The following is a 26610-nucleotide window of genomic DNA, read 5'->3' as shown; positions in this document are numbered from 1 at the left end:
TCAGCTATGCAATAATGTATAGGGGTCTTTCATACATTTCAGACATTGACGAATGTACATTGCATGGTAACCTCTGTCCTCAGTTATGCAATAATGTATAGGGGTCTTTCATAAATTTCAGACATTGACGAATGCACATTGCATGGTAACCTCTGTCCTCAGTTATGCAATAATGTATAGGGGTCTTTCATAAATTTCAGACATTGACGAATGTACATTGCATGGTAACCTCTGTCCTCAGTTATGCAATAATGTATAGGGGTCTTTCATACATTTCAGACATTGATGAATGTACATTGCATGGTAACTTCTGTCCTCAGTTATGCAATAATGTATAGGGGTCTTTCATACATTTCAGACATTGACGAATGTACATTGCATGGTAACTTCTGTCCTCAGTTATGCAATAATGTATAGGGGTCTTTCATACATTTCAGACATTGATGAATGTACATTGCATGGTAACTTCTGTCCTCAGCTATGCAATAATGTAAAGGGCTCTTTCAAGTGCGAGTGCGCCCCAGATTTCCGCGATGACAAAGGGCAAGGCAAGGATTGCAAACCGGACGGTACATACAATAATTATTATTCTACGTATCTTTTGTAAACGGTAATGTGAATATTGTCTACGCTGATGTATACCTTTTAAAATGTTTCTTTTTTCCAAATAAATTTGACTGTTCGTCTGCGTGTTGTGATGCTTTATAAATGTGATCTGATTGTATGTTGACTGTTCGTCTGCATGTTTTCACGCTTTATAAATGTGATCTGACTGTATGTTGACTGTTCCTCTGCATGTTTTATCACGTTATATATGTGATCTGACTGTATGTTGACTGTTCCTCTTCATGTTTTATCACGTTATATATGTGATCTGACTGTATGTTGACTGTTCCTCTTCATGTTTTATCACGTTATATATGTGATCTGACTTTGTTGACTGTTCCTCTGCATTTTTTATCATTTAAATGTTAACGCTTTATAAATGTGTTTTAAATGTAGGTTTACTGTTCGTCAGCTGTTCGTATGCATGTTTTAGTGCCTTATGAATGTGTTCTAACTAAAGGTTTACGGTTCGTCTGCTTGGTTTAATACTTTAAAGATGTGTTTTGATGTAAATTTACTGTTTGTTTACTGATCGTCTGCATGTTGGATCGCCTTATAAATAGGTTTAGACTATAAGTTTACTGTTCGTATGCATGTTTGAACGCTTGATGAATGTGTTCTGACTGTAAGTTTACTGGTCGTCTGCATGTTGGCTCGCCTTATAAATACGTTTTGACTGTAGGTTTACTGTTCGTTTGCATGTTTGAACGCTTGATCAATGTGGTCTGACTGTAAGTTTACTGTTCGTATGCATGTTTGAACACTTGATCAATGTGTTCTGACTTTAGGTTTACTGTTCGTATGCATGTTTGAACGCTTGATCAATGTGGTCTGACTTTAGGTTTACTGTTCGTATGCATGTTTGAACGCTTGATCAATGTGGTCTGACTTTAGGTTTACTGTTCGTATGCATGTTTGAACGCTTGATCAATGTGGTCTGACTGTAAGTTTACTGTTCGTATGCATGTTTGAACGCTTGATCAATGTGGTCTGACTTTAGGTTTACTGTTCGTATGCATGTTTGAACGCTTGATCAATGTGGTCTGACTTTAGGTTTACTGTTCGTATGCATGTTTGAACGCTTGATCAATGTGGTCTGACTAAGTTTACTGTTCGTATGCATGTTTGAACGCTTGGTCAACGTGTTCTGACTGTAGGTTTACTTCTTTTTCAGATTTAAGTCGCACCATGTTCTTTTCTACTCTAACCCAAATCAGACGATACCGACCAGACAAAAAACAATACTCGGGATCTGTTGTTGATGGCCAACATGTCACTGCTATGGATGTTGACATTGAAAAACATTTGCTCTACTGGACAGATGAAATACAAAGGTGGTACAAAAACAATACTATACTGTGCTTTTTATAACGTCTGAATGGAATGATTTTCAAAAAATGAATTGAACTTTACATAACGTATTAACATTTTACAAAAAGTGCATTTTGTAAGGTTTTTTTGAATTAACGGTACATTAACTGTACTAATTTAAATAATAAAATAGGTGCTTCCTTCCAAGTCAGTTTAAAATAAACGAAATAATCGATAATAAATAATAAATGTTCGTATATTATCTTCGTTAAAATCCTGTAGATTCCAATGTGTTCTTCTTTGCAAACATATCATTAAACAACAAATGTGCAAATAAAATAGAAGCAAATCATACAATATGCACTCTGAAAAAAATATAAACCACAATCGACAGACACTCTTTTAGAATATATGAATTCCAAATGTCTAACATTATATTATACTCTCAGTGAATTCGTGTTTAACCCACCGTTCACAGATCCAAACAAATCTAGATTTGATTTTCTTTAGCCGTATAATGAGCTTTCAGGAAGGGTAGCGAGTTTATTTGTATATACAACAATACGCGTACCAAAAGCGGATAAAAATATTAATAGACGATAAACGATCAAATTGCATTCAGTAACGTGCTTTAGAATGAAGTGTCAGTAAATGTAACTAAACACAACACTTGAAAGGTCATACTTCATTACATCAAAATACACACTTTCCTACGCAGTGATATACCTTCATGAGCAGAGAAACCCCTGTCACCGGTACACGGAGATATGAAGTTCAGCCCTATATTAATACAATTGTTTCTTACTTTATTTTAGACGTTTCTTTGCAATAGGTATTAATTTTACATTAACTTAAAATAAAAATGCTGTCAACTGTTTCCATTATTGACTAGTGACGTGATATGCGTGACGCCAGTGTATGGAGTTTCCAAAACATATGCATTTTTAAGAGATTCTTCACAAGAAAAAAGAAAACCAAGTTATATTGAGAGTGGTTAGTACCAGCAGCATGGAGTGCTGCACTTGAAGCCCGTCAACATCATTTAAATAATGCGCAGTTGCAATGAATAATCTCGAAATATTTTTTAAACCAAACAACATTCATCGCCTTCTATTTTTCAACATTTATGCGAAAAGCTACAGAAACAAGCTCAATTGCAAAACGTTTAAACATAAATCAGGTTTAATGGAACTGGGTTAACGCCAAAGGCATAGAACATAAAATCACAAACAAGAAACATGGAAGAACAAAACTCCACAAGCAGCACAGTGCATACATACTATATATAAAAAAACTAGGATTGTTAAGAACCGTTTTGGAACGGTCAGTAAAATGTAAATTTACTGGGGGTTTAAACCAGTTTATGTGCACAAACCTCACTCTTATCCCAACAATCCTAAATAAAGATAAACCGCAAAAGGTAAATCTTATCAAAGTGTGCATTAACTTGAGGAAACTTAACAATAAAACAAATAATGATAAACGTACAGGTAAAACCCTAGTACTTCTATGATTAGAGATCCCAACTCTATCTGCAGACGGAGGAATACAATTCAGAGCACCTAATGCAAAAACTTTTCAAAGATACGATGCAGTCATTATTGTAACTTTAAACATCACACACATTATTTTTATAAAATAAAAGGTTTAAAACTGTGTGATCACAGAGTTTCATAATAAAAAGCATCATTGTAACCTAACCCTCAACACCAATTTATGTTATTTATTTACAATATTTTTAGGTCAATATTCCGAACGCCGATGCCAGAACGACCAGATCAGAACGGCATTCCACAGAACATTGGAGTCAACGCTTCCAGACCCTTTGCAATAGCCATTGAGTGGGCGGAGGAGTAAGTTTCAAAGTAGAAAGGATGAATGCGAAATGTTCTACCTGCTTTTCAAGTTAATGTCACTTAGAACTGTTTCGAGATCACTCTCTTTAACTTCATGTTTTTAGTTTAAAACAAATATTTAGGTGTCTGTTTATAAATTTTAAATATTTGCGAGTATAGACAGAATATAACTGGAGTTTCATATCACACCATGGACATTGTTTTGAAATGCATTTCATTCGGAAGTCAAGCGTCGAAAATATGTTTTTCAAGATAAAACCATCCACGAACCACATGGTCATTAATCGAGAAGGAATTACTTATAATGTATGTTGTATTTCAACGTGATTTCCTGTAAACCAGTTTTTAAAAAAAACAATGAGCCGTTTTACCATCAGTGAAATAGAAATGAATTCGATTGGAATTATCGCACATAGCATATGTAATTTGACGAGGGCATTAGAAATGAAAAATGTTAAGTAACACATTGCTAAACCGACAGTTTTAGTAAATGAGCATGCTGAACATCACTGTTGGCACAGAGTGAAAGAAATATCTAAGGCTATTATTTAGTGGGGACTATATATCTACCACTATTATTTAATGGGAGTCATATGTCTACCACAAGTATATAGTGGGGCCATATATCTCCCAATATTACTGCGTGGAAAATATATATTTACCACTTGTACTAGTTGGAAGCCATATATCTACCACTTTTTACTGATTGTGACCCATTTATCTACCATTATTATAGGGTTGGAGCCATATATGTACCAATATCACAGAGTGGTCGCCATATATGTACCAATATCACAGAGTGGTCGCCATATATGTACCAATATCACAGAGTGGTCGCCATATATGTACCAATATCACAGAGTGGTCGCCATATATGTACCAATATCACAGAGTGGTCGCCATATATGTACCAATATTACAGAGTGGTAGCCATATATGTACCAATATTACAGAGTGGTAGGGTTAGATGTACCAATATCACAGAGTGGTCGCCATATATGTACCAATATCACAGAGTGGTCGCCATATATGTACCGATATTATTGGATAGGAGCCAGGTATATACTAATATTATTGGATGGGAGCCCTATATGTACCAACATTATTGGATGGGAGCCCTATATGTACCAACATTATTGGATGGAAGCCCTATATGTACCAATATTATTGGATGGGAGCCCTATATGTACCAACATTATTGGATGGGAGCCCTATATGTACCAACATTATTGGATGGGAGCCCTGTATGTACCAACATTATTGGATGGGAGCCCTGTATGTACCAACATTATTGGATGGGAGCCCTGTATGTACCAACATTACTAGATGGGAGCCCTGTATGTACCAACATTACTGGATGGGAGCCCTATATGTACCAACATTACTGGATGGGAGCCCTATATGTACCAATATTACTGGATGGGAGCCCTATATGTACCAACATTATTGGATGGGAGCCCTATATGTACCAACATTACTGGATGGGAGCCCTATATGTACCAACATTACTGGATGGGAGCCCTATATGTACCAACATTATTGGATGGGAGCCCATATTATTGGATGGGAGCCCTATATGTACCAATATTACTATAATAGTGGTAGCCATATATCCACGACAATTCGTAGTGGAAGCTATATCTCTGCTGCTGTTCGGGATACGTACATCTATTATTATTTCTGAGTGGAAGCCATTCATCTACGACTATCACTTGTTTGGGCCTACTAAATGTATTTTCTTTTGCTCTAGTAACATATATTGGAGCGACCTCACCCTTGGATCGATATCAGTGTCGACTTTTGACGGAAGGTACCAACACACAGTTGTGTCTAGGATAACACAGCCCCTAGCTATTGCCCTCAATCCAGAACTAGGGTAAATGTTATGTTCAGTGTACTTTTCAATACATTAAAACTGGAGAAAGGCTGAATTTAACGTATATCAAAATTTGATTATCTTGTTAAGACGTATTTTCTTTCGATTTATAATTCAAAACGTGTTTGGAATGGAAATCTGCAAACCATGATATTAAATCACCATGTACATGTCACCTCCTCGATCCTGGAAATACAAGATAATGTGCTTTTGCAATGACATATTCTGTTATTTTGTCTATACAGCTTGCTATACTGGGTAAACGCAGATCCGTGGCATCCAAGGATTGAGATGGCCTGGATGGACGGTTCTCATCGCAGCGTTCTTGTTACGGAGCGACTCGTTCGTCCGTCCGCCCTCACCATCGACTATCTGATGTATGATAGGGTGTATTGGGCGGATTATAAGCTTGGAGTCATTGAATCCATTAAGCATGATGGAACTGATCGAGTGGTGCTGATCAGAAAAGGTAATTGTCAATAAATGATTATAAAGAGGGTTAATTCCTCAAGTTCTTTTAAGGTATTTCAGTATATAGTCCGGGTTCCAGGTATTTCAGTATATAGTCCGGGTTCCAGGTATTTCAGTATATAGTCCGGGTTCCAGGTATTTCAGCATATAGTCCGGGTTCCAGGTACTCATTGTTGAGACAAAAGTGTCCGGCAAAATATTGAATATTTTCTATTATGTAATTGTTAGAAGAATGTCCATTGTTTATGAAAAGTGTCTTTGGCCACATGGCGGCTCTTGCAAATTTGCTTAATTCAAGATGGCCGCAAAATCACTTCAGGGAATAGTATCATTGTATCAGTATTTGATTTATTAAATTTCTTCGAGTTCAATAATATATTTGAGTTTAAAATATAAGTCATTTCTTGGTTTACATGCGGATTTCGCAGTTTATTTTGGCATTTTCAAATTCAGGTTTATAACAGTTACTACCGTTGAATGAACTAGCTTAGAGGATTTTTGTCTTAATGTGTAATGTCTGAATGTATTATTCTTTTTTCCAGTGCATACACCGGTCAGTCTTGACGTTTTTGAAAGCAAGATTTATTGGATATCTCGGGAGAATGCTTCCGCACATTATATAAATAAATTTGGCTTTGGTAACAGCACGGTGCTCCAGACGAATATACCGTACCCAAGTAGCGTCCGTGTCTTTCATAGACTCCGCGTTGACTTGCATAGTAAGACTTTATATCGTTGAAAACGACATTAGATATAGTTCAGTCCTTTTTAACACCACCGTTTAACATTTTGTAGGTTCTTTTATTCTGAGTAAGCCAGAAACCAAACACCATTAAAGGAGACAAAATACGCGTTTTGTTAAAGTTCTATAATTAGTGCAACGTATTTATGTAATTGTGAACAGCCTTGGACAATCGGAATATAAAATTACTTGCAGTCAAACCGCGATGCCCAAGGTCAGGAGAAAAGTGTAGTCATATTTGCCTGCTTATTCCGGATGGATTCAAGTGCGCATGCCCAGACGGGACTACTTTTCTTCCGGGAAGCAAGTTTACCTGTGATGCGGGTAAACAACATTTACAATGTCATGTTAATTCATATTATTATATTATATTATGAAATGCATATACTATTTTGATTGCCATTACAATACATCGAACTTTGCACTGAGGCTTTGAAAGTGCAACAGAATCCATTAAACTGGGACTGCTTTCTTCTTCTTTAGATTTAATTTATGTTTGGTTGAATGGTTTAAACATATTTTATTATTGAAAGAAAAAACACACACAATATTGTATATACAATATCAAAATATAGGATGGGGCTGGAATATGGTAAACAACTTATACACGCCCTTTCCCCACATTTAGTGTGTACAATGTTAACTTGTAAACAAAGGTAATGTAACAAATAAATGAATTATAAACTAACCACACATTCGCATATTTATAAACATGGAAGAATGCAAAATGATTGTTGTAATTGTCTTCATTGTTTAAAAGCCCGAGAAGTCGTCAAACCGGAGCCACAGGTCTGCGCGTGTTGGAATGGTGGAGATTGCATCAAGATGGATAACGACACATTCACGTGTGCCTGCAAAGATGGTAGGTGGGGATTACATCAAGGGGCATAATGACACATTCACGTGTGCATGCAAAGATGGTAGGTGGAGACTGCACCAAGGGTGATAATGACACATTCACGTGTACATGCAAAGATGATAGGTGGAGATTACATCAAGGGGGATAATGACACATTCACGTGTGCATGCAAAGATGGCAGTTGGGGATTACATCAAGTGGGATAATGACGAATAATGACACATTCACGTGTGCCTGCACAGGTGGTAGGTGGGGATTACATCAAGAGGGATAATGACACATTTACGTGTGCATGCAAAGATGGTAGGTGGGGATTGCACAAGGGGGATAATGACACATTCACGTGTGCCTGCACAGATGGTAGGTGGGGATTACATCAAGGGGGATAATGACACATTCACGTGTGCATGCAAAGATGGTAGGTGGGGATTGCATCAATGGGGATAATGACACATTCATGTGTGCATGCACAGATGGTAGGTGGGAATTGCATCAAGGGGGATTATGACACATTCACGTGTGCATGCAAAGATGGCAGGTGGGGATTACATCAAGTGGGATAATGACGGATAATGACACATTCACGTGTGCCTGCACAGGTGGTAGGTGGGGATTACATCAAGAGGGATAATGACACATTCACGTGTGCATGCAAAGATGGCCGTTGGGGATTGCACAAGGGGGATAATGACACATTCACGTGTGCCTGCACAGATGATAGGTGGGGATTACATCAAGAGGGATAATGACACATTCACGTGTGCATGCAAAGATGGTAGGTGGGGATTGCATCAAGGGGGAAAATGACACATTCACGTGTGCATGCACAGATGGTAGGTGGGAATTGCATCAAGGGGGAAAATGACACATTCACGTGTGCATGCAAAGATGGTAGGTGGGAATTGCATCAAGGGGGAAAATGACACATTCACGTGTGCATGCAAAGATGGTAGGTGGAGACTGCACCAAGGGTGATAATGACACATTCACGTGTACATGCAAAGATGATAGGTGGAGATTACATCAAGGGGGTTAATGACACATTCACGTGTGCATGCAATGATGGTAGGTGGAGACTGCACCAAGGGGGATAATGACACATTCACGTGTGCATGCAAAGATTGTAGGTGGAGATTGCACCAAGGGGGATAATGACACATTCACGTGTACATGCAAAGATGGTAGGTGGAGACTGCACCAAGGGTGATAATGACACATTCACGTGTACATGCAAAGATGATAGGTGGAGATTACATCAAGGGGGATAATGACACATTCACGTGTGCATGCAATGATGGTAGGTGGAGACTGCACCAAGGGGGATAATGACACATTCACGTGTGCATGCAAAGATGGCAGGTGGGGATTACATCAAGTGGGATAATGACACATTCACGTGTGCATGCAAAGATGGTAGGTGGGGATTGCACAAGGGGGATAATGACACATTCACGTGTGCCCGCACAGATGGTAGGTGGGGATTACATCAAGTGGGATAATGACGGATAATGACACATTCACGTGTGCCTGCACAGGTGGTAGGTGGGGATTACATCAAGAGGGATAATGACACATTCACGTGTGCATGCAAAGATGGCCGTTGGGGATTGCACAAGGGGGATAATGACACATTCACGTGTGCCTGCACAGATGATAGGTGGGGATTACATCAAGAGGGATAATGACACATTCACGTGTGCATGCAAAGATGGTAGGTGGGGATTGCATCAAGGGGGAAAATGACACATTCACGTGTGCATGCACAGATGGTAGGTGGGAATTGCATCAAGGGGGAAAATGACACATTCACGTGTGCATGCAAAGATGGTAGGTGGGAATTGCATCAAGGGGGAAAATGACACATTCACGTGTGCATGCAAAGATGGTAGGTGGAGACTGCACCAAGGGTGATAATGACACATTCACGTGTACATGCAAAGATGATAGGTGGAGATTACATAAAGGGGGTTAATGACACATTCACGTGTGCATGCAATGATGGTAGGTGGAGACTGCACCAAGGGGGATAATGACACATTCACGTGTGCATGCAAAGATGGTAGGTGGAGATTGCATCAAGGGGGATAATGACACATTCACGTGTGCATGCAAAGATGGTAGGTGGAGACTGCACCAAGGGTGATAATGACACATTCACGTGTACATGCAAAGATGATAGGTGGAGATTACATCAAGGGGGATAATGACACATTCACGTGTGCATGCAAAGATGGTAGGTGGAGATTGCACCAAGGGGGATAATGACACATTCACGTGTGCATGCAAAGATGGCAGGTGGGGATTACATCAAGTGGGATAATGACACATTCACGTGTGCATGCAAAGATGGTAGGTGGGGATTGCACAAGGGGGATAATGACACATTCACGTGTGCCCGCACAGATGGTAGGTGGGGATTACATCAAGTGGGATAATGACGGATAATGACACATTCACGTGTGCCTGCACAGGTGGTAGGTGGGGATTACATCAAGAGGGATAATGACACATTCACGTGTGCATGCAAAGATGGCCGTTGGGGATTGCACAAGGGGGATAATGACACATTCACGTGTGCCTGCACAGATGATAGGTGGGGATTACATCAAGAGGGATAATGACACATTCACGTGTGCATGCAAAGATGGAAGGTGGGGATTGCATCAAGGGGGAAAATGACACATTCACGTGTGCATGCACAGATGGTAGGTGGGAATTGCATCAAGGGGGAAAATGACACATTCACGTGTGCATGCAAAGATGGTAGGTGGGAATTGCATCAAGGGGGAAAATGACACATTCACGTGTGCATGCAAAGATGGTAGGTGGAGACTGCACCAAGGGTGATAATGACACATTCACGTGTACATGCAAAGATGATAGGTGGAGATTACATAAAGGGGGTTAATGACACATTCACGTGTGCATGCAATGATGGTAGGTGGAGACTGCACCAAGGGGGATAATGACACATTCACGTGTGCATGCAAAGATGGTAGGTGGAGATTGCACCAAGGGGGATAATGACACATTCACGTGTGCATGCAAAGATGGTAGGTGGAGACTGCACCAAGGGTGATAATGACACATACACGTGTACATGCAAACATGATAGGTGGAGATTACATCAAGTGGGATAATGACACATTCACGTGTGCATGCAAAGATGGTAGGTGGGGATTGCACAAGGGGAAAATGACACATTCACGTGTGCCCGCACAGATGGTAGGTGGGGATTACATCAAGTGGGATAATGACACATTCACGTGTGCATGCAAAGATGGTAGGTGGGGATTGCATCAATGGGGATAATGACACATTCACGTGTGCATGCACAGATGGTAGGTGGGGATTGCATCAAGGGGGATTATGACACATTCACGTGTGCATGCAAAGATGGCAGGTGGGGATTACATCAAGTGGGATAATGACGGATAATGACACATTCACGTGTGCCTGCACAGGTGGTAGGTGGGGATTACATCAAGAGGGATAATGACACATTCACGTGAGCATGCAAAGATGGTAGGTGGGGATTGCACAAGGGGGATAATGACACATTCACGTGTGCCTGCACAGATGGTAGGTGGGGATTACATCAAGGGGGATAATGACACATTCACGTGTGCATGCAAAGATGGTAGGTGGAGACTGCACCAAGGGTGATAATGACACATTCACGTGTACATGCAAAGATGATAGGTGGAGATTACATCAAGGGGGATAATGACACATTCACGTGTGCATGCAATGATGGTAGGTGGAGACTGCACCAAGGGGGATAATGACACATTCACGTTTGCATGCAAAGATGGCAGGTGGGGATTACATCAAGTGGGATAATGACACATTCACGTGTGCATGCAAAGATGGTAGGTGGGGATTGCACAAGGGGGATAATGACACATTCACGTGTGCCCGCACAGATGGTAGGTGGGGATTACATCAAGTGGGATAATGACGGATAATGACACATTCACGTGTGCCTGCACAGGTGGTAGGTGGGGATTACATCAAGAGGGATAATGACACATTCACGTGTGCATGCAAAGATGGCCGTTGGGGATTGCACAAGGGGGATAATGACACATTCACGTGTGCCTGCAAAGATGATAGGTGGGGATTACATCAAGAGGGATAATGACACGTTCACGTGTGCATGCAAAGATGGTAGGTGGGGATTGCATCAAGGGGGAAAATGACACATTCACGTGTGCATGCACAGATGGTAGGTGGGAATTGCATCAAGGGGGAAAATGACACATTCACGTGTGCATGCAAAGATGGTAGGTGGGAATTGCATCAAGGGGGAAAATGACACATTCACGTGTGCATGCAAAGATGGTAGGTGGAGACTGCACCAAGGGTGATAATGACACATTCACGTGTACATGCAAAGATGATAGGTGGAGATTACATAAAGGGGGTTAATGACACATTCACGTGTGCATGCAATGATGGTAGGTGGAGACTGCACCAAGGGGGATAATGACACATTCACGTGTGCATGCAAAGATGGTAGGTGGAGATTGCACCAAGGGGGATAATGACACATTCACGTGTGCATGCAACGATGGTAGGTGGAGACTGCACCAAGGGTGATAATGACACATTCACGTGTACATGCAAAGATGATAGGTGGAGATTACATCAAGGGGGATAATGACACATTCACGTGTGCATGCAATGATGGTAGGTGGAGACTGCACCAAGGGGGATAATGACACATTCACGTGTGCATGCAAAGATGGTAGGTGGGGATTACATCAAGTGGGATAATGACACATTCACGTGTGCATGCAAAGATGGTAGGTGGGGATTGCACAAGGGGGATAATGACACATTCACGTGTGCCCGCACAGATGGTAGGTGGGGATTACATCAAGTGGGATAATGACGGATAATGACACATTCACGTGTGCCTGCACAGGTGGTAGGTGGGGATTACATCAAGAGGGATAATGACACATTCACGTGTGCATGCAAAGATGGCCGTTGGGGATTGCACAAGGGGGATAATGACACATTCACGTGTGCCTGCACAGATGATAGGTGGGGATTACATCAAGAGGGATAATGACACATTCACGTGTGCATGCAAAGATGGTAGGTGGGGATTGCATCAAGGGGGAAAATGACACATTCACGTGTGCATGCACAGATGGTAGGTGGGAATTGCATCAAGGGGGAAAATGACACATTCACGTGTGCATGCAAAGATGGTAGGTGGGAATTGCATCAAGGGGGAAAATGACACATTCACGTGTGCATGCAAAGATGGTAGGTGGAGACTGCACCAAGGGTGATAATGACACATTCACGTGTACATGCAAAGATGATAGGTGGAGATTACATAAAGGGGGTTAATGACACATTCACGTGTGCATGCAATGATGGTAGGTGGAGACTGCACCAAGGGGGATAATGACACATTCACGTGTGCATGCAAAGATGGTAGGTGGAGATTGCACCAAGGGGGATAATGACACATTCACGTGTGCATGCAAAGATGGTAGGTGGAGACTGCACCAAGGGTGATAATGACACATTCACGTGTACATGCAAAGATGATAGGTGGAGATTACATCAAGTGGGATAATGACACATTCACGTGTGCATGCAAAGATGGTAGGTGGGGATTGCACAAGGGGAAAATGACACATTCACGTGTGCCCGCACAGATGGTAGGTGGGGATTACATCAAGTGGGATAATGACACATTCACGTGTGCATGCAAAGATGGTAGGTGGGGATTGCATCAATGGGGATAATGACACATTCACGTGTGCATGCACAGATGGTAGTTGGGGATTGCATCAAGGGGGATTATGACACATTCACGTGTGCATGCAAAGATGGCAGGTGGGGATTACATCAAGTGGGATAATGACGGATAATGACACATTCACGTGTGCCTGCACAGGTGGTAGGTGGGGATTACATCAAGAGGGATAATGACACATTCACGTGAGCATGCAAAGATGGTAGGTGGGGATTGCACAAGGGGGATAATGACACATTCACGTGTGCCTGCACAGATGGTAGGTGGGGATTACATCAAGGGGGATAATGACACATTCACGTGTGCATGCAAAGATGGTAGGTGGGGATTGCATCAAGGGGGATAATGACACATTCACGTGTGCATGCACAGATGGTAGGTGGGAATTGCATCAAGGGGGATTATGACACATTCACGTGTGCATGCAAAGATGGCAGGTGGGGATTACATCAAGTGGGATAATGACGGATAATGACACATTCACGTGTGCCTGCACAGGTGGTAGGTGGGGATTACATCAAGAGGGATAATGACACATTCACGTGTGCATGCAAAGATGGCAGGTGGGGATTGCACAAGGGGGATAATGACACATTCACGTGTGCCTGCACAGATGGTAGGTGGGGATTACATCAAGGGGGATTATGACACATTCACGTGTGCATGCAAAAATGGTAGGTGGGGATTGCATCAAGGGGGATAATGACACATTCACGTGTGCCTGCACAGATGGTAGGTGGGGATTACATCAAGGGGGATTATGACACATTCACGTGTGCATGCAAAGATGGTAGGTGGGGATTGCATCAAGGGGGATAATGACACATTCACGTGTGCATGCACAGATGGTAGGTGGGAATTGCATCAAGGGGGATAGTGGCACATTCAAGTGTGCATGCTAAGATGGTAGGTGGAGATTGCATCAAGGGGAAAAATGACACATTCACGTGTGCATGCACAGATGGTAGGTGGGAATTGCATCAAGGGGGAAAATGACACATTCACGTGTGCATGCAAAGATGGTAGGTGGGGATTACATCAAGGGGGATAATGACACATTCACGTGTGCATGCAAAGATGGTAGGTGGGGATTGCATCAAGGGGGATAATGACACATTCACGTGTGCATGCACAGATGGTAGGTGGGGATTGCATCAAGGGGGATTATGACACATTCACGTGTGCATGCAAAAATGGTAGGTGGAGATTGCATCAAGGGGGATTATGACACATTCACGTGTGCATGCAAAGATGGTAGGTGGAGATTGCATCAAGGGGATTATGACACATTCACGTGTGCATGCAAAGATGGTAGGTGGGGATTGCATCAAGGGGGATAATGACACATTCACGTGTGCATGCAAAGATGGTAGGTGGGGATTGCATCAAGGGGGATTATGACACATTCACGTGTGCATGCACAGATGGTAGGTGGGAATTGCATCAAGGGGGAAAATGACACATTCACGTGTGCATGCAAAGATGGTAGGTGGGGATTACATCAAGGGGGATAATGACACATTCACGTGTGCATGCAAAGATGGTAGGTGGGGATTGCATCAAGGGGGATAATGACACATTCACGTGTGCATGCAAAGATGGTAGGTGGGGATTGCATCAAGGGGGATTATGACACATTCACGTGTGCATGCACAGATGGTAGGTGGGAATTGCATCAAGGGGGAAAATGACACATTCACGTGTGCATGCAAAGATGGTAGGTGGAGATTGCATCAAGGGGGATAATGACACATTCAAGTGTGCCTGCACAGATGGTTATTGTGAAGATAACCACAACCTTATTATTTCACAGCCTCGATGGTTCATCTATCAAAAGCATTTGTGACTAAGAAACACCGTCAGCCTGCAAACAAAATCCTTCAACAATTAAATAATGGACGTGCCTTTATTATTAATTAACCAGCGACGTCCCTTTGTTGATTGGCCACCGTCCTCCCTTTATTTGTTTAGCTAGCGACGTCCTTTTATTCCTTTTTAGGCCTTTTAAATTGACGGCCGTTTATTGTTTGACCAGCGACGTTCCTTTATTTACTCAACAAGTGATGTCTTGTTATTAATCCACAAGCGACGTCCCATTATCAATTTGGCCAGAAAATCGCATGTATTTTGGTTTTAGGTTTACGCAGTTGTTAACACACTCGCTTTTCACCACTGGTATCCCGGGTTCGATATCCAGCCAGAGCGCATGTGAGTTACGTTAGTGATCACCAAGCCGGAAAAGTGGGTTTCCTCCGCGTACTCCGGTTTCCCCCATAACACAAGACCCCACTCTCGTGTAACATCGTGCCAACGAGAGTAATAAACATAATGTAATAATAACTTGTTTTACATTCGTTGTCAAATAAATAAGTTTACACTTACACTTTTTTGGGCCAGAGACGTCCCTTTATTCATTTGAATTGACTCATTTATCATTTGTTGTTTGTATTTTGCAGGTTTTAGTGGCCATCTGTGTGAATTACAAGAGCCAAAACCACTTACTTCAACCAGGTCTAACAATCGTAAGCTAATTTGCGTTTGACATTATTTATCTTTCATAAACTACTTCGTTAAAATATATATAGTGTATACAATGTAGTTCCATATATAAAGTGTAGTAACCTATGCATGACTTTATAATTGAATTTTGTTACGAAGTTTGCGCATAATAAAGCAATGTTTTCAGGGTTTTTTTATTTAATTTTCACTTGAGTCATTCAATACAAAATGTATTAAAGTTTAACAAAATTGGTAAAACGTCGCCAAGGATGGTTTGTATCACTTTTATATCCCATTCCGTACATATAATACCGTCTATGTTTGACCCTGATCCTAAACCAAAACAGTAATTATATGTTATCATAACTGAAATACCTTCGCCAAAAATGTGATATTTAAGTTCGCCATTAATCAACGTTTTCAGTCTTTCAATACTACTTTTACAAATGAAGACGCTATCAATGGGGAAATATTTGTACGTTACGTGTTTGTGTTTCTTATATTATGTGAGCGTTCTTATATGTATATAAGCGTTCCTGTATGTATGTGAGCGTCCATATGTGTATGCGAGCCTCCTTATACGTGTGTGAGCGTTCTTATATGTATATAAGCGTTCCTATATGTATGTGAGCGTCCATATGTGTATGCGAGCCTCCATATGTGTATGTGAGCGTTCCTATACGTGTGTGAGCGTTCTAATATGTATTTGAGCGTCCATATGTGTATGCGAGCCTTCTTATATGTATGTGAGCGTCCATATGTGTATGCGAGCCTTCTTATATGTATGTGAGCGTCCATATGTGTATACGAGCCTTCTTATATGTATGCGAGCGTTCATATATGTATGTGAGCGTTCATATATGTATGTGAGCGTTCCTCTATGTATGTGGGCGTTCTAATGTGTATGTCAGCGTTCCTATAAGTATATGAGCGTTCTCATATGTATGTGAGCGTTCTGATATGTATGTGAGCGTTCCTTTATGTATGTGAGCGTCCATATGTGTATGCGAGCCTCCTTATATGTGTGTGAGCGTTCATATATGTGTGTGAGCGTTCCTATACGTATGTGAGCGTTCTAATATGTGTGTGAGCGTCCATATATGTGTGTGAGCGTCCATATGTGTATGCGAGCCTCCTTATATGTGTGTGAGCGTTCATATACGTATGTGAGCGTTCTAATATATATGTGAGCGTTCCTATATGTATCTGAGCGTTCTTGTATGTATGTGAGCGTTTAAATATGCATGTGAGCGTTCTTATATGTATGTGAGCGTTCCTATATGTTTGTGAGCGTTCTTATATGTATGTGAGCGTCCATATGTGTATGTGAGCGTTCTAATATGTATGTGAGCGTTCTTATATGTATGTGAGCGTCCATATGTGTATTTGAGCGTTCCTATATGTGTGTTAGCGTTCCTCTATGTATGTAAGCGTTCCTTTATGTATGTGAGCATTCCTATATATATATGTGAGCGTTCCTTTATGTATATGAGCGTCCATATATGTATGTGAGTGTTCCTATATTTATGTGAGCATTCCTATGTGTATGTGCGCGTTCCTATTTGTATGTGAGCGTTCCTATTCGTTTGTGAGCGTTCATAGTAGTTATATGAATGTGAGCTTTCGCATGAGCAGTATTATCAACGACAAAATATCAAGAGATCCAGATTAACCCTAGGCGAGTGTACAAAAGATTTGAGACTTAAAAGCGCGATTCACTCATAAAAAGGATGTGCGATCATAATACAAGTGGTTGCGAAATGAGAAAATGATATTTTTCCATTCCAGATTTGCTCGTCATTTTTATCCCCATGGGGTGTGTGATGTTTGTTGTGTTGGTCATCGGTATTGCAGTTTTGATCAAATGTAGAAGGTAAGGTGTTTTATGTGGATTAAAGTTAACCGACTTAACTAGATATTAATAAATGTATTCGGGGTTAATATATTGATGATGATTTTCCATACACATGATTGAGGCGAAATCGAATCATCGTTACATATATATAATTTGGCTAATGCTGTAAGTCGTCGGGATCTTGAGCATGTGCATTTAGATAGATTTATTTTAGTAAAGAATGCACATACATGGACATTAAAAGAAAACATGTATAGTAAATAACAACATAATACATACATGATATTATAAATAGCCATGACAGACACACCGAACCACGGATTATACAAAAAACACACTCTTATTTCCATTGTGATCCTTTGTTATGGCGGCATGGTAGAGGGAGGCATTGTAGAGGGAGGCATTGTAGAGGGAGGCATGGTAGAGGGAGGCATGGTAGAGGGAGGCATTGTGGGCGGCATGGTAGAGGGAGGCATGGTAGAGGGAGGCATGGTAGAGGGAGGCATTGTGTTATTTAAATAAGTATATGGATGAACTTGAAATTGCACAACTTTAATAAGTTGATAGTAACAACATCTCCCTTAATTTGTGAGCCTTATGGACTTTGATCTTTGTGGCTAACGCAAGTTCACAAGAAACTCTTACATTTGTGGTTGCTGTTCGTTGCCTGAACAGCATACAGATAAAATAAATCGTTACATGTGTGCAAGAACCATTAACAACATGTAGGCGAGATTCATGACGTCCATGTAACCCTTGACAAGAATAGTCCGTTGACGCCCATGTGGTGACGTGCTTTAAGACAACTATTAAGAAAAATATGTTTGTAAAAGATTCCTTTCACAAACGTATCAGTGTACGTTCAATCTTATAAAAACTGAATCAGAATATTTCCCAGCATGATATTTAGAATCAATGTGAATACAGCTCATCTCGGATCAAACGCAATACTATTGTGTTAAATTAATAAAAAAACGGCTCTTGATTGACCTCTTTTAATGATGATATATTTGATACCCAAAGTTGAGATTTCAAAACATAACTTGATAAACATGTCAGCTTGTCACTTTTCATATGTCTCGTTTTTATACGCTCGTTGTAATTATTCATGATTTTCGACTCTGTTACATATCATGTTGTTTACAGACGACTTTACGGTAACCATGGCGAAGCCAAGGGTGCGTATACTAATGGTGATGGTGCCCAGGTACAGCCCGACCTCCAGGTCCCCTCCTCCACGGTGAGTATTCTGGTGGTGATGGTGCACAGGTACAGCCCGACCTCCAGGTCCCCTCCTCCACGGTGAGTATTGTGGTGGTGATGGTGCCCAGGTACAGCCCGACTTCCAGGTCCCCTCCTCCACGGTGAGTATTCTGGTGGTGATGGTGCCCAGGTACAGCCCGACTTCCAGGTCCCCTCCTCCATGGTGAGTATTCTGGTGGTGATGGTGCCCAGGTACAGCCCGACCTCCAGGTCCCCTCCTCCACGGTGAGTATTCTGGTGGTGATGGTGCCCAGGTACAGCCCGACCTCCAGGTCCCCTCCTCCACGGTGAGTACTCTGGTGGTGATGGTGCCCAGGTACAGCCCGACCTCCAGGTCCCCTCCTCCACGGTGAGTATTGTGGTGGTGATGGTGCACAGGTACAGCCCGACTTCCAGATCCCCTCCTCCACGGTGAGTAGTGCCCAGATACAGCCCGACTTCCAGTTCCCCTCCTCCACGGTGAGTATTCTGGTGGTGATGGTGCCCAGGTACGGCCCGACTTCCAGGTCCCCTCCTCCTCGGTGAGTATTCTGGTGGTGATGGTGCCCAGGTAAGGCCCGACTTCCAGGTCTCCTCCTCCACAGTTCCGGTAGAACTTGTATTTGTCCATACATTTCCAATTATTAATAATCAAAAGTATTGTAGCTACCGAAATCTATGTTATCGCGTGTTTAGAATGCTCGTGCACCAGAGTGATGATGCTATTCGTATAACATTTGATTTAACATCAGCCAACCTCTGATGAATGAGAATGGTGTTCAGCTAATTCATTGTGTAGTCCACTCTGTAGTTATTTACTCTGTTCTTTTGTGATCATTAAGTATGGCATGTATACATACACATGTACTTCAAAACTGAACACCGTTCAAGCTGCACTCTCACAGATTGAACGTTTGGACAGCTTTTTTATTTCGTAGTAGTTGAACATTTAAAAAAGGCCCTGTTTAGTGACAATAGGTAAAAAATACAATGGCAGGCCCACACTCAACAAAGGCCCTGTTAAGTGACAATAGGTAAACAATAAAGGACAGGCCCACACTCAAGAAAGGCCCTGTTTAGTGACAATAGGTAAACAATACAATGACAGGCCCACACTCAACAAAGGCCCTGTTTAGTGACAATAGGTAAACAATACAATGACAGGCCCACACTCAACAAAGGCCATGTTTAGTGACAATAGGTAAACAAAACAATGGCAGGCCCACACTCAACAAAGGCCCTGTTTAGTGACAATAGGTAAACAATACAATGACAGGCCCACACTCAACAAAGGCCATGTTTAGGGACAATAGGTAAACAATACAATGACAGGCCCACACTCAACAAAGGCCATGTTTAGTGACAATAGGTAAACAAAACAATGGCAGGCCCACACTCAACAAAGGCCATGTTTAGTGACAATAGGTAAACAATACAATGGCAGGCCCACACTCAACAAAGGCCATGTTTAGTGACAATAGGTAAACAATACAATGGCAGGCCCACACTCAACAAAGGCCCTGTTTAGTGACAATAGGTAAACAATACAATGACAGGCCCACACTCAACAAAGGCCCTGTTTAGTGACAATAGGTAAACAATACAATGGCAGGCCCACACTCAACAAAGGCCATGTTTAGTGACAATAGGTAAACAAAACAATGGCAGGCCCACACTCAACAAAGGCCCTGTTTAGTGACAATAGGTAAACAATACAATGCCAGGCCCACACTCAACAAAGGCCCTGTTTAGTGACAATAGGTAAACAATACAATGGCAGGCCCACACTCAACAAAGGCCCTGTTTAGTGACAATAGGTAAACAAAACAATGGCAGGCCCACACTCAACAAAGGCCATGTTTAGTGACAATAGGTAAACAATACAATGGCAGGCCCACACTCAACAAAGGCCCTGTTTAGTGACAATAGGTAAACAATACAATGGCAGGCCCACACTCAACAAAGGCCCTGTTTAGTGACAATAGGTAAACAATACAATGGCAGGCCCACACTCAACAAAGGCCCTGTTTAGTGACAATAGGTAAACAAAACAATGGCAGGCCCACACTCAACAAAGGCCCTGTTTAGTGACAATAGGTAAACAAAACAATGGCAGGCCCACACTCAACAAAGGCCCTGTTTAGTGACAATAGGTAAACAATACAATGACAGGCCCACACTCAACAAAGGCCCTGTTTAGTGACAATAGGTAAACAATACAATGGCAGGCCCACACTCAACAAAGGCCCTGTTTAGTGACAATAGGTAAACAATACAATGGCAGGCCCACACTCAACAAAGGCCCTGTTTAGTGACAATAGGTAAACAATACAATGACAGGCCCACACTCAACAAAGATATTCTTTAAAGGTACAAGACTAAGTCTTTTTCAGACACCAAAACGAGAGACACGCGACGTAAACAACAACATACAGACCACACGTGTGTCAAACATTCTTTATTAAAAATGTCGGGCTCGTTGGTTTAAAACTCTATGTACATTAAATCACTTTTTTCAACATGGCTGCAAATGGGGAAAATGCCATCACCGATTTCCGTACTTTTCAATACTTTCCACCACTTGAATTCCTTAGAACTTTTGATATGTTGAACATGATATATTTATGAAAATAAACCAGTTGAAAGCAATTCTGTTGCAATTTGTGTGAGGTCATGTCATATACTAGCGTTCAATGGCTCTTTCTTCACGGATGTTTGTGGTATTTCAGTCGACGGGCTCCAATGATCATGCCAGCACCAACTTTTCAAACCCGGTATATGAGACATTTCAAGGCGAAGAACCAGGTACGGACATGAAGGAAGTCGGCAAAGGAGCTAATTCATTGGACAACGATGTACCAATGGGAAAACAGCTAGATCGTAACACAATGATGGACGTGTCTGAAGTAACCAACCAGGATAACGATTACAACTTTGGAGCAGATGACCTTAAAACATCCGTATAAGTTGATTAATCAGAACAGCAATTACTGATCCACTTTCGGTTACATGTTTTGAAACTTATGCTGCCATACTTTATAGACTTACCTGTTTGATCTGTTTCGACTCGTACTCAAATATAGGATTATTGGTACATGTAAAGTGTGAACAAACGAACGCTTCTTACAGAGGCCAGCTGCAAGATCTAAAACAGAAGAAAACGTGCTTTCTCCACAGTTTATTAAAATATCAAATTACCAAACATGACATTCCGAAGCACCTTAACTAGTATCTTTACGAAACACCTCATTATTTTGCATTTACTGTGGTAGAAAAAACACGTACATAAAGCCGTTGCAGGTATATTTTTAGTATAATTATTCATACATATTTGTTATTTTACCTTGTGCTAACAGAAAATTACATGTAATAAGACACGAGGTACAGACTGGTGTAAATTAGTGACCGTCGGTTTTCATGAAGAATGAGGACACTATATATGTTAACATTTTTTTCTAAAATGCGTGGATTAGTCACACCATGATCCTGACTGGTATACAAGTGTTATGAAGAATGGACTACAGTAGCCACCACATGGCTGCTACGCAACGCTGGTCACAGCGAGTATTTGTGTTATATAATTAACGATTGACATGCCAATATTGTGTTCTTTGCCTCTGATTGAGCGTGTGTAAATATATGCTGATTATACAAATTTAATTATGAATTCATGAATTCCATAGTGTAGTGGTCTGCATAATCTGATATGCTCCGCCTACCAGCTAGTAGTCCGTGAATAACATTCACGCATTATATTCATGCATTTCAAGAATCATAGTTAGTTGTTGCTAAACTGATGTACAGAATAAACTTATTATACCAATCCTGTTTCGGGTCCGACTTACTACTTTACATACACAATGGTCTGTTACTGAATGTTCTTATCACAGCTGACGTAGAACATACCACTAAGCATTTTGTCGTTTATGCCTTTGTTTGTTAATGATCTTATACATCGTACATGAATAACGGTTTTATTTTTAATGTAATTCTCACGAAATAAAGTCAATATGTAAGTAATGATAACATGAATAATAACCTTATTTTGGTGCATTTCATTCCATATAAAGTCATCTAGTAAGTCTCACGTGATACCATGAATAATGACCTTAATTTGGTGCATTTCATTCCATATAAAGTCATCTTGTAAGTCTCACGTGATACCATGGAAAATGACCTTATTTTGGTGTTTTTATCTCTCAATAAACTCGTATCGAATGATGTAATGAATACTGGCCTTCATTTGGTGATATATTTGACAGCAGAATGCCTGTATCGGTGAAGGAACATGTATGTATCTTGATGAACAGCGTTTTTATCTTGTTTCTTCATGTATCTAATGCATGGAGTAAGTCCTACATCGTTTTAAGCAGTATTTAAATAATAGCATAGTTAAGTTTAACGTCGTACGTCAGGGTAATCACAATTCAGTAGATTGCGCCGTACGTCAGGGTAATCACAATTCAGAAGATTGCGCCGTACGTCAGGGTAATCACAATTCAGAAGATTGCGCCGTACGTCAGGGCAATCACAATTCAGTAGATTGCGCCGTACGTCAGGGTAATCACAATTCAGAAGTCACAATTCAGAAGATTGCGCCGTACGTCAGGGTAATCACAATTCAGAAGATTGCGCCGTACGTCAGGGTAATCACAATTCAGTAGATTGCGCAGTACGTCAGGGTAATCACAATTCAGTAGATTGCGCCGTACGTCAGGGTGATCACAATTCAGTAGATTGCGCCGTGCGTCAGCGTAATCACAATTCAGAGGATTGCGCCGTACGTCAGGGCAATCACAATTCAGTAGATTGCGCCGTACGTCAGGGTAATCACAATTCAGAAGATTGCGCCGTACGTCAGATAATCACAATTCAGAAGATTGCGCCGTACGTCAGGGTAATCACAATTCAGAAGATTGCGCAGTACGTCGTTTAAAACAAGATTAACAATTAAACAAGAGAATATTTTTTTAAAGAAGCACAAGTAAATCCTATGTCGTTGGGGTCATGATTTACCAAGAAACACGAGTATGTCATTCGTCGTTTAGAACATTATTTATAAAAGAAGCACGAGTACGATCTTCGTGGTTTAGAACATGATTTGCAAAGGGGCACGAGTACGTTGTACGTGGTTTAGAATATGATTTACAGAGGAGCACGTGTACGTCCTACGTGGTTTAAAACATGATTTACAAAGTAGCACGAGTACGTCCTACGTGGTTTAGAACATGATATACAGGGGAGCACGAGTACGTCCTACGTGGTTTATAACATGATTAACAGAGGAGCACGAGTTCGTCCTACGTGGTTTATAACATGATTTACATATGAGTACGATCTTCGTGGTTTAGAACATGATGAACAAAGGAGCACGAGTACGTCCTACGTGGTTTATAACATGATTTACATAGGAGTACGATCTTCGTGGTTTAGAACATGATTTACAGAGGAGCACGAGTACGTCCTACGTTGTTTAGAACATGATTTACAAAGGAGTACGATCTTCGTGGTTTAGAACATGATTTACAGAGGAGCACGAGTACGTCCTACGTTGTTTAGAACATGATTTACATAGGAGTACGATCTTCGTGGTTTAGAACATGATTTACAAAGTAGCACGAGTACGTCCTACGTTGTTTAGAACATGATTTACATAGGAGTACGATCTTCGTGGTTTAGAACATGATTTACAAAATAGCACGAGTACGTCCTACGCGGTTTAGAACATGATTTACAAAGTAGCACGTGTACGTCCTACGTTGTTTAGAACATGATTTACATAGGAGTACGATATTCGTGGTTTAGAACATGATTTACAAAGTAGCACGAGTACGTCCTACGTGGTTTAGAACATGATTTACAAAGTAGCACGAGTACGTCCTACGTGGTTTAGAACATGATTTACAGAGGAGCACGAGTACGTCCTACGTGGTTTAGAACAACGTCCTACATGGTTTAGAACATGATTTACAAAGTAGCACGAGTACGTCCTACGTGGTTTAGAACATGATTTACAGAGGAGTAGAATCTTCGTGGATTAGAACATGATTTACAAAGTAGCACGAGTACGTCCTACGTGGATTAGAACATGATTTACAGAGGAGCAGGAGTACATCCTACGTGGATTAGAACATGATTTACAAACGAGCACGACTACGTCTTACGTGGTTTAGAACATGCTTAACAAAGTAACACGAGTACGTCCTACGTGGTTTAGAACATGATTTACAGAGGAGCACGAGTACGTCTTACGTGGTTTAGAACATGCTTAACAAAGTAACACGAGTACGTCCTACGTGGTTTAGAACATGATTTACAGAGGAGCACGAGTACGTCTTACGTGGTTTAGAACATGCTTAACAAAGTAACACGAGTACGTCCTACGTGGTTTAGAACATGATTTACAGAGGAGTAGAATCTTCGTGGATTAGAACATGATTTACAAAGTAGCACGAGTACGTCCTTTGTGGATTAGAACATGATTTACAGAAGATCCGGATTACGTCCTACGTGGTTTATGACATGATTTACAAAGGAGCAATAGGACGTTTAGGACATGATTTACAGAGGAGCAGGAGTTAGGCCTACGTGGTTTAGAACATGATTTACAAAGGAGCAGGAGTTCGTCCTACGTGGTTTAGAACATGATTTACAAAGGAGCAGGAGTACGTTCTACGTGGTTTAGAACATGATTTACAAGGTTCTATGTGGTTTATAACATGATTTACAAAGGAGTAAGAGTACGTCCTACGTGGTTTAGAACATGATTTACAAAGGATCAGGAGTCCGTTCTACGCGGTTTAGAACATGATTTACAAAGGAGCAGGTGTACGTCCTACGTGGTTTAGAACATGATTTACAAAGGAGCAGGGGTACGTCCTACGTGGTTTATAACATGATTAACATAGGATCACGAGTACGTCCTACGTGGTTTAGAACATGATTTACAAAGTAGCACGAGTACGTCCTACGTGGATTAGAACATGATTTACTTAGGATTACGAGTACGTCCTACGTGGTTTATAACATGATTTACAAAGGAGCACGAGTACGTCCTACGTGGTTTAGAAAATGATTTACAAAGGTGCACGAGTACGTCCTACGTGGTTTATAACATGATTTACAAAGGAGCACACGTAAATCCTGCGTGATTATGATTCATAAATGCACACGAGTACTATAGAATATAATAGTTTATTTGGATTTAAGAATTCAGTTTTTCATCCATCAACATGAACATACATATAAACAATAGTCAATATACCATTTGGTATTACATTTAGAATACATTACAAACATATATACTATTACTAAGGAGAACATGCATCAAAACATATTATCAAAGAAATTATTATACTTGTACATATCAACAATTACAAATATTCAACTTTCAAGCATATAGCATAGTTTTACGTCTTATTTTTATGAAACATACATAATACAAAGAAAACAAAACAAAAAAACAACAACACATCATTGAGTAAACAAACTAGTTCGTTGTTTACGCGACA

At 40.9% G+C, this 26610-nt stretch overlaps 1 protein-coding gene across 1 annotated transcript in view; it reads left to right on the top strand.

The window, feature by feature from the left end:
- The window catches only part of LOC128240732 (low-density lipoprotein receptor-related protein 2-like), a 165517-nt gene extending 142590 nt beyond the window's left edge, over positions 1-22927 (top strand). Inside the window, exons 77-88 of the mRNA XM_052957533.1 lie at positions 438-569; positions 1781-1940; positions 3660-3770; positions 5524-5649; positions 5895-6118; positions 6663-6839; positions 7058-7186; positions 7623-7724; positions 15960-16025; positions 17791-17875; positions 19004-19097; positions 21829-22927. Coding sequence (XP_052813493.1) covers positions 438-569; positions 1781-1940; positions 3660-3770; positions 5524-5649; positions 5895-6118; positions 6663-6839; positions 7058-7186; positions 7623-7724; positions 15960-16025; positions 17791-17875; positions 19004-19097; positions 21829-22065 — 1643 coding nt within the window. The 3' untranslated portion in view covers positions 22066-22927. The remainder of the gene's footprint in view (positions 1-437; positions 570-1780; positions 1941-3659; positions 3771-5523; positions 5650-5894; positions 6119-6662; positions 6840-7057; positions 7187-7622; positions 7725-15959; positions 16026-17790; positions 17876-19003; positions 19098-21828) is intronic.
- The last annotated feature ends 3683 nt before the right edge of the window (positions 22928-26610 follow it).

This window comes from Mya arenaria, chromosome 7 (assembly GCF_026914265.1).
Source record: "Mya arenaria isolate MELC-2E11 chromosome 7, ASM2691426v1".
Taxonomy (NCBI): domain Eukaryota; kingdom Metazoa; phylum Mollusca; class Bivalvia; order Myida; family Myidae; genus Mya; species Mya arenaria.
This window is presented reverse-complemented; position numbering and strand designations above follow the sequence as displayed.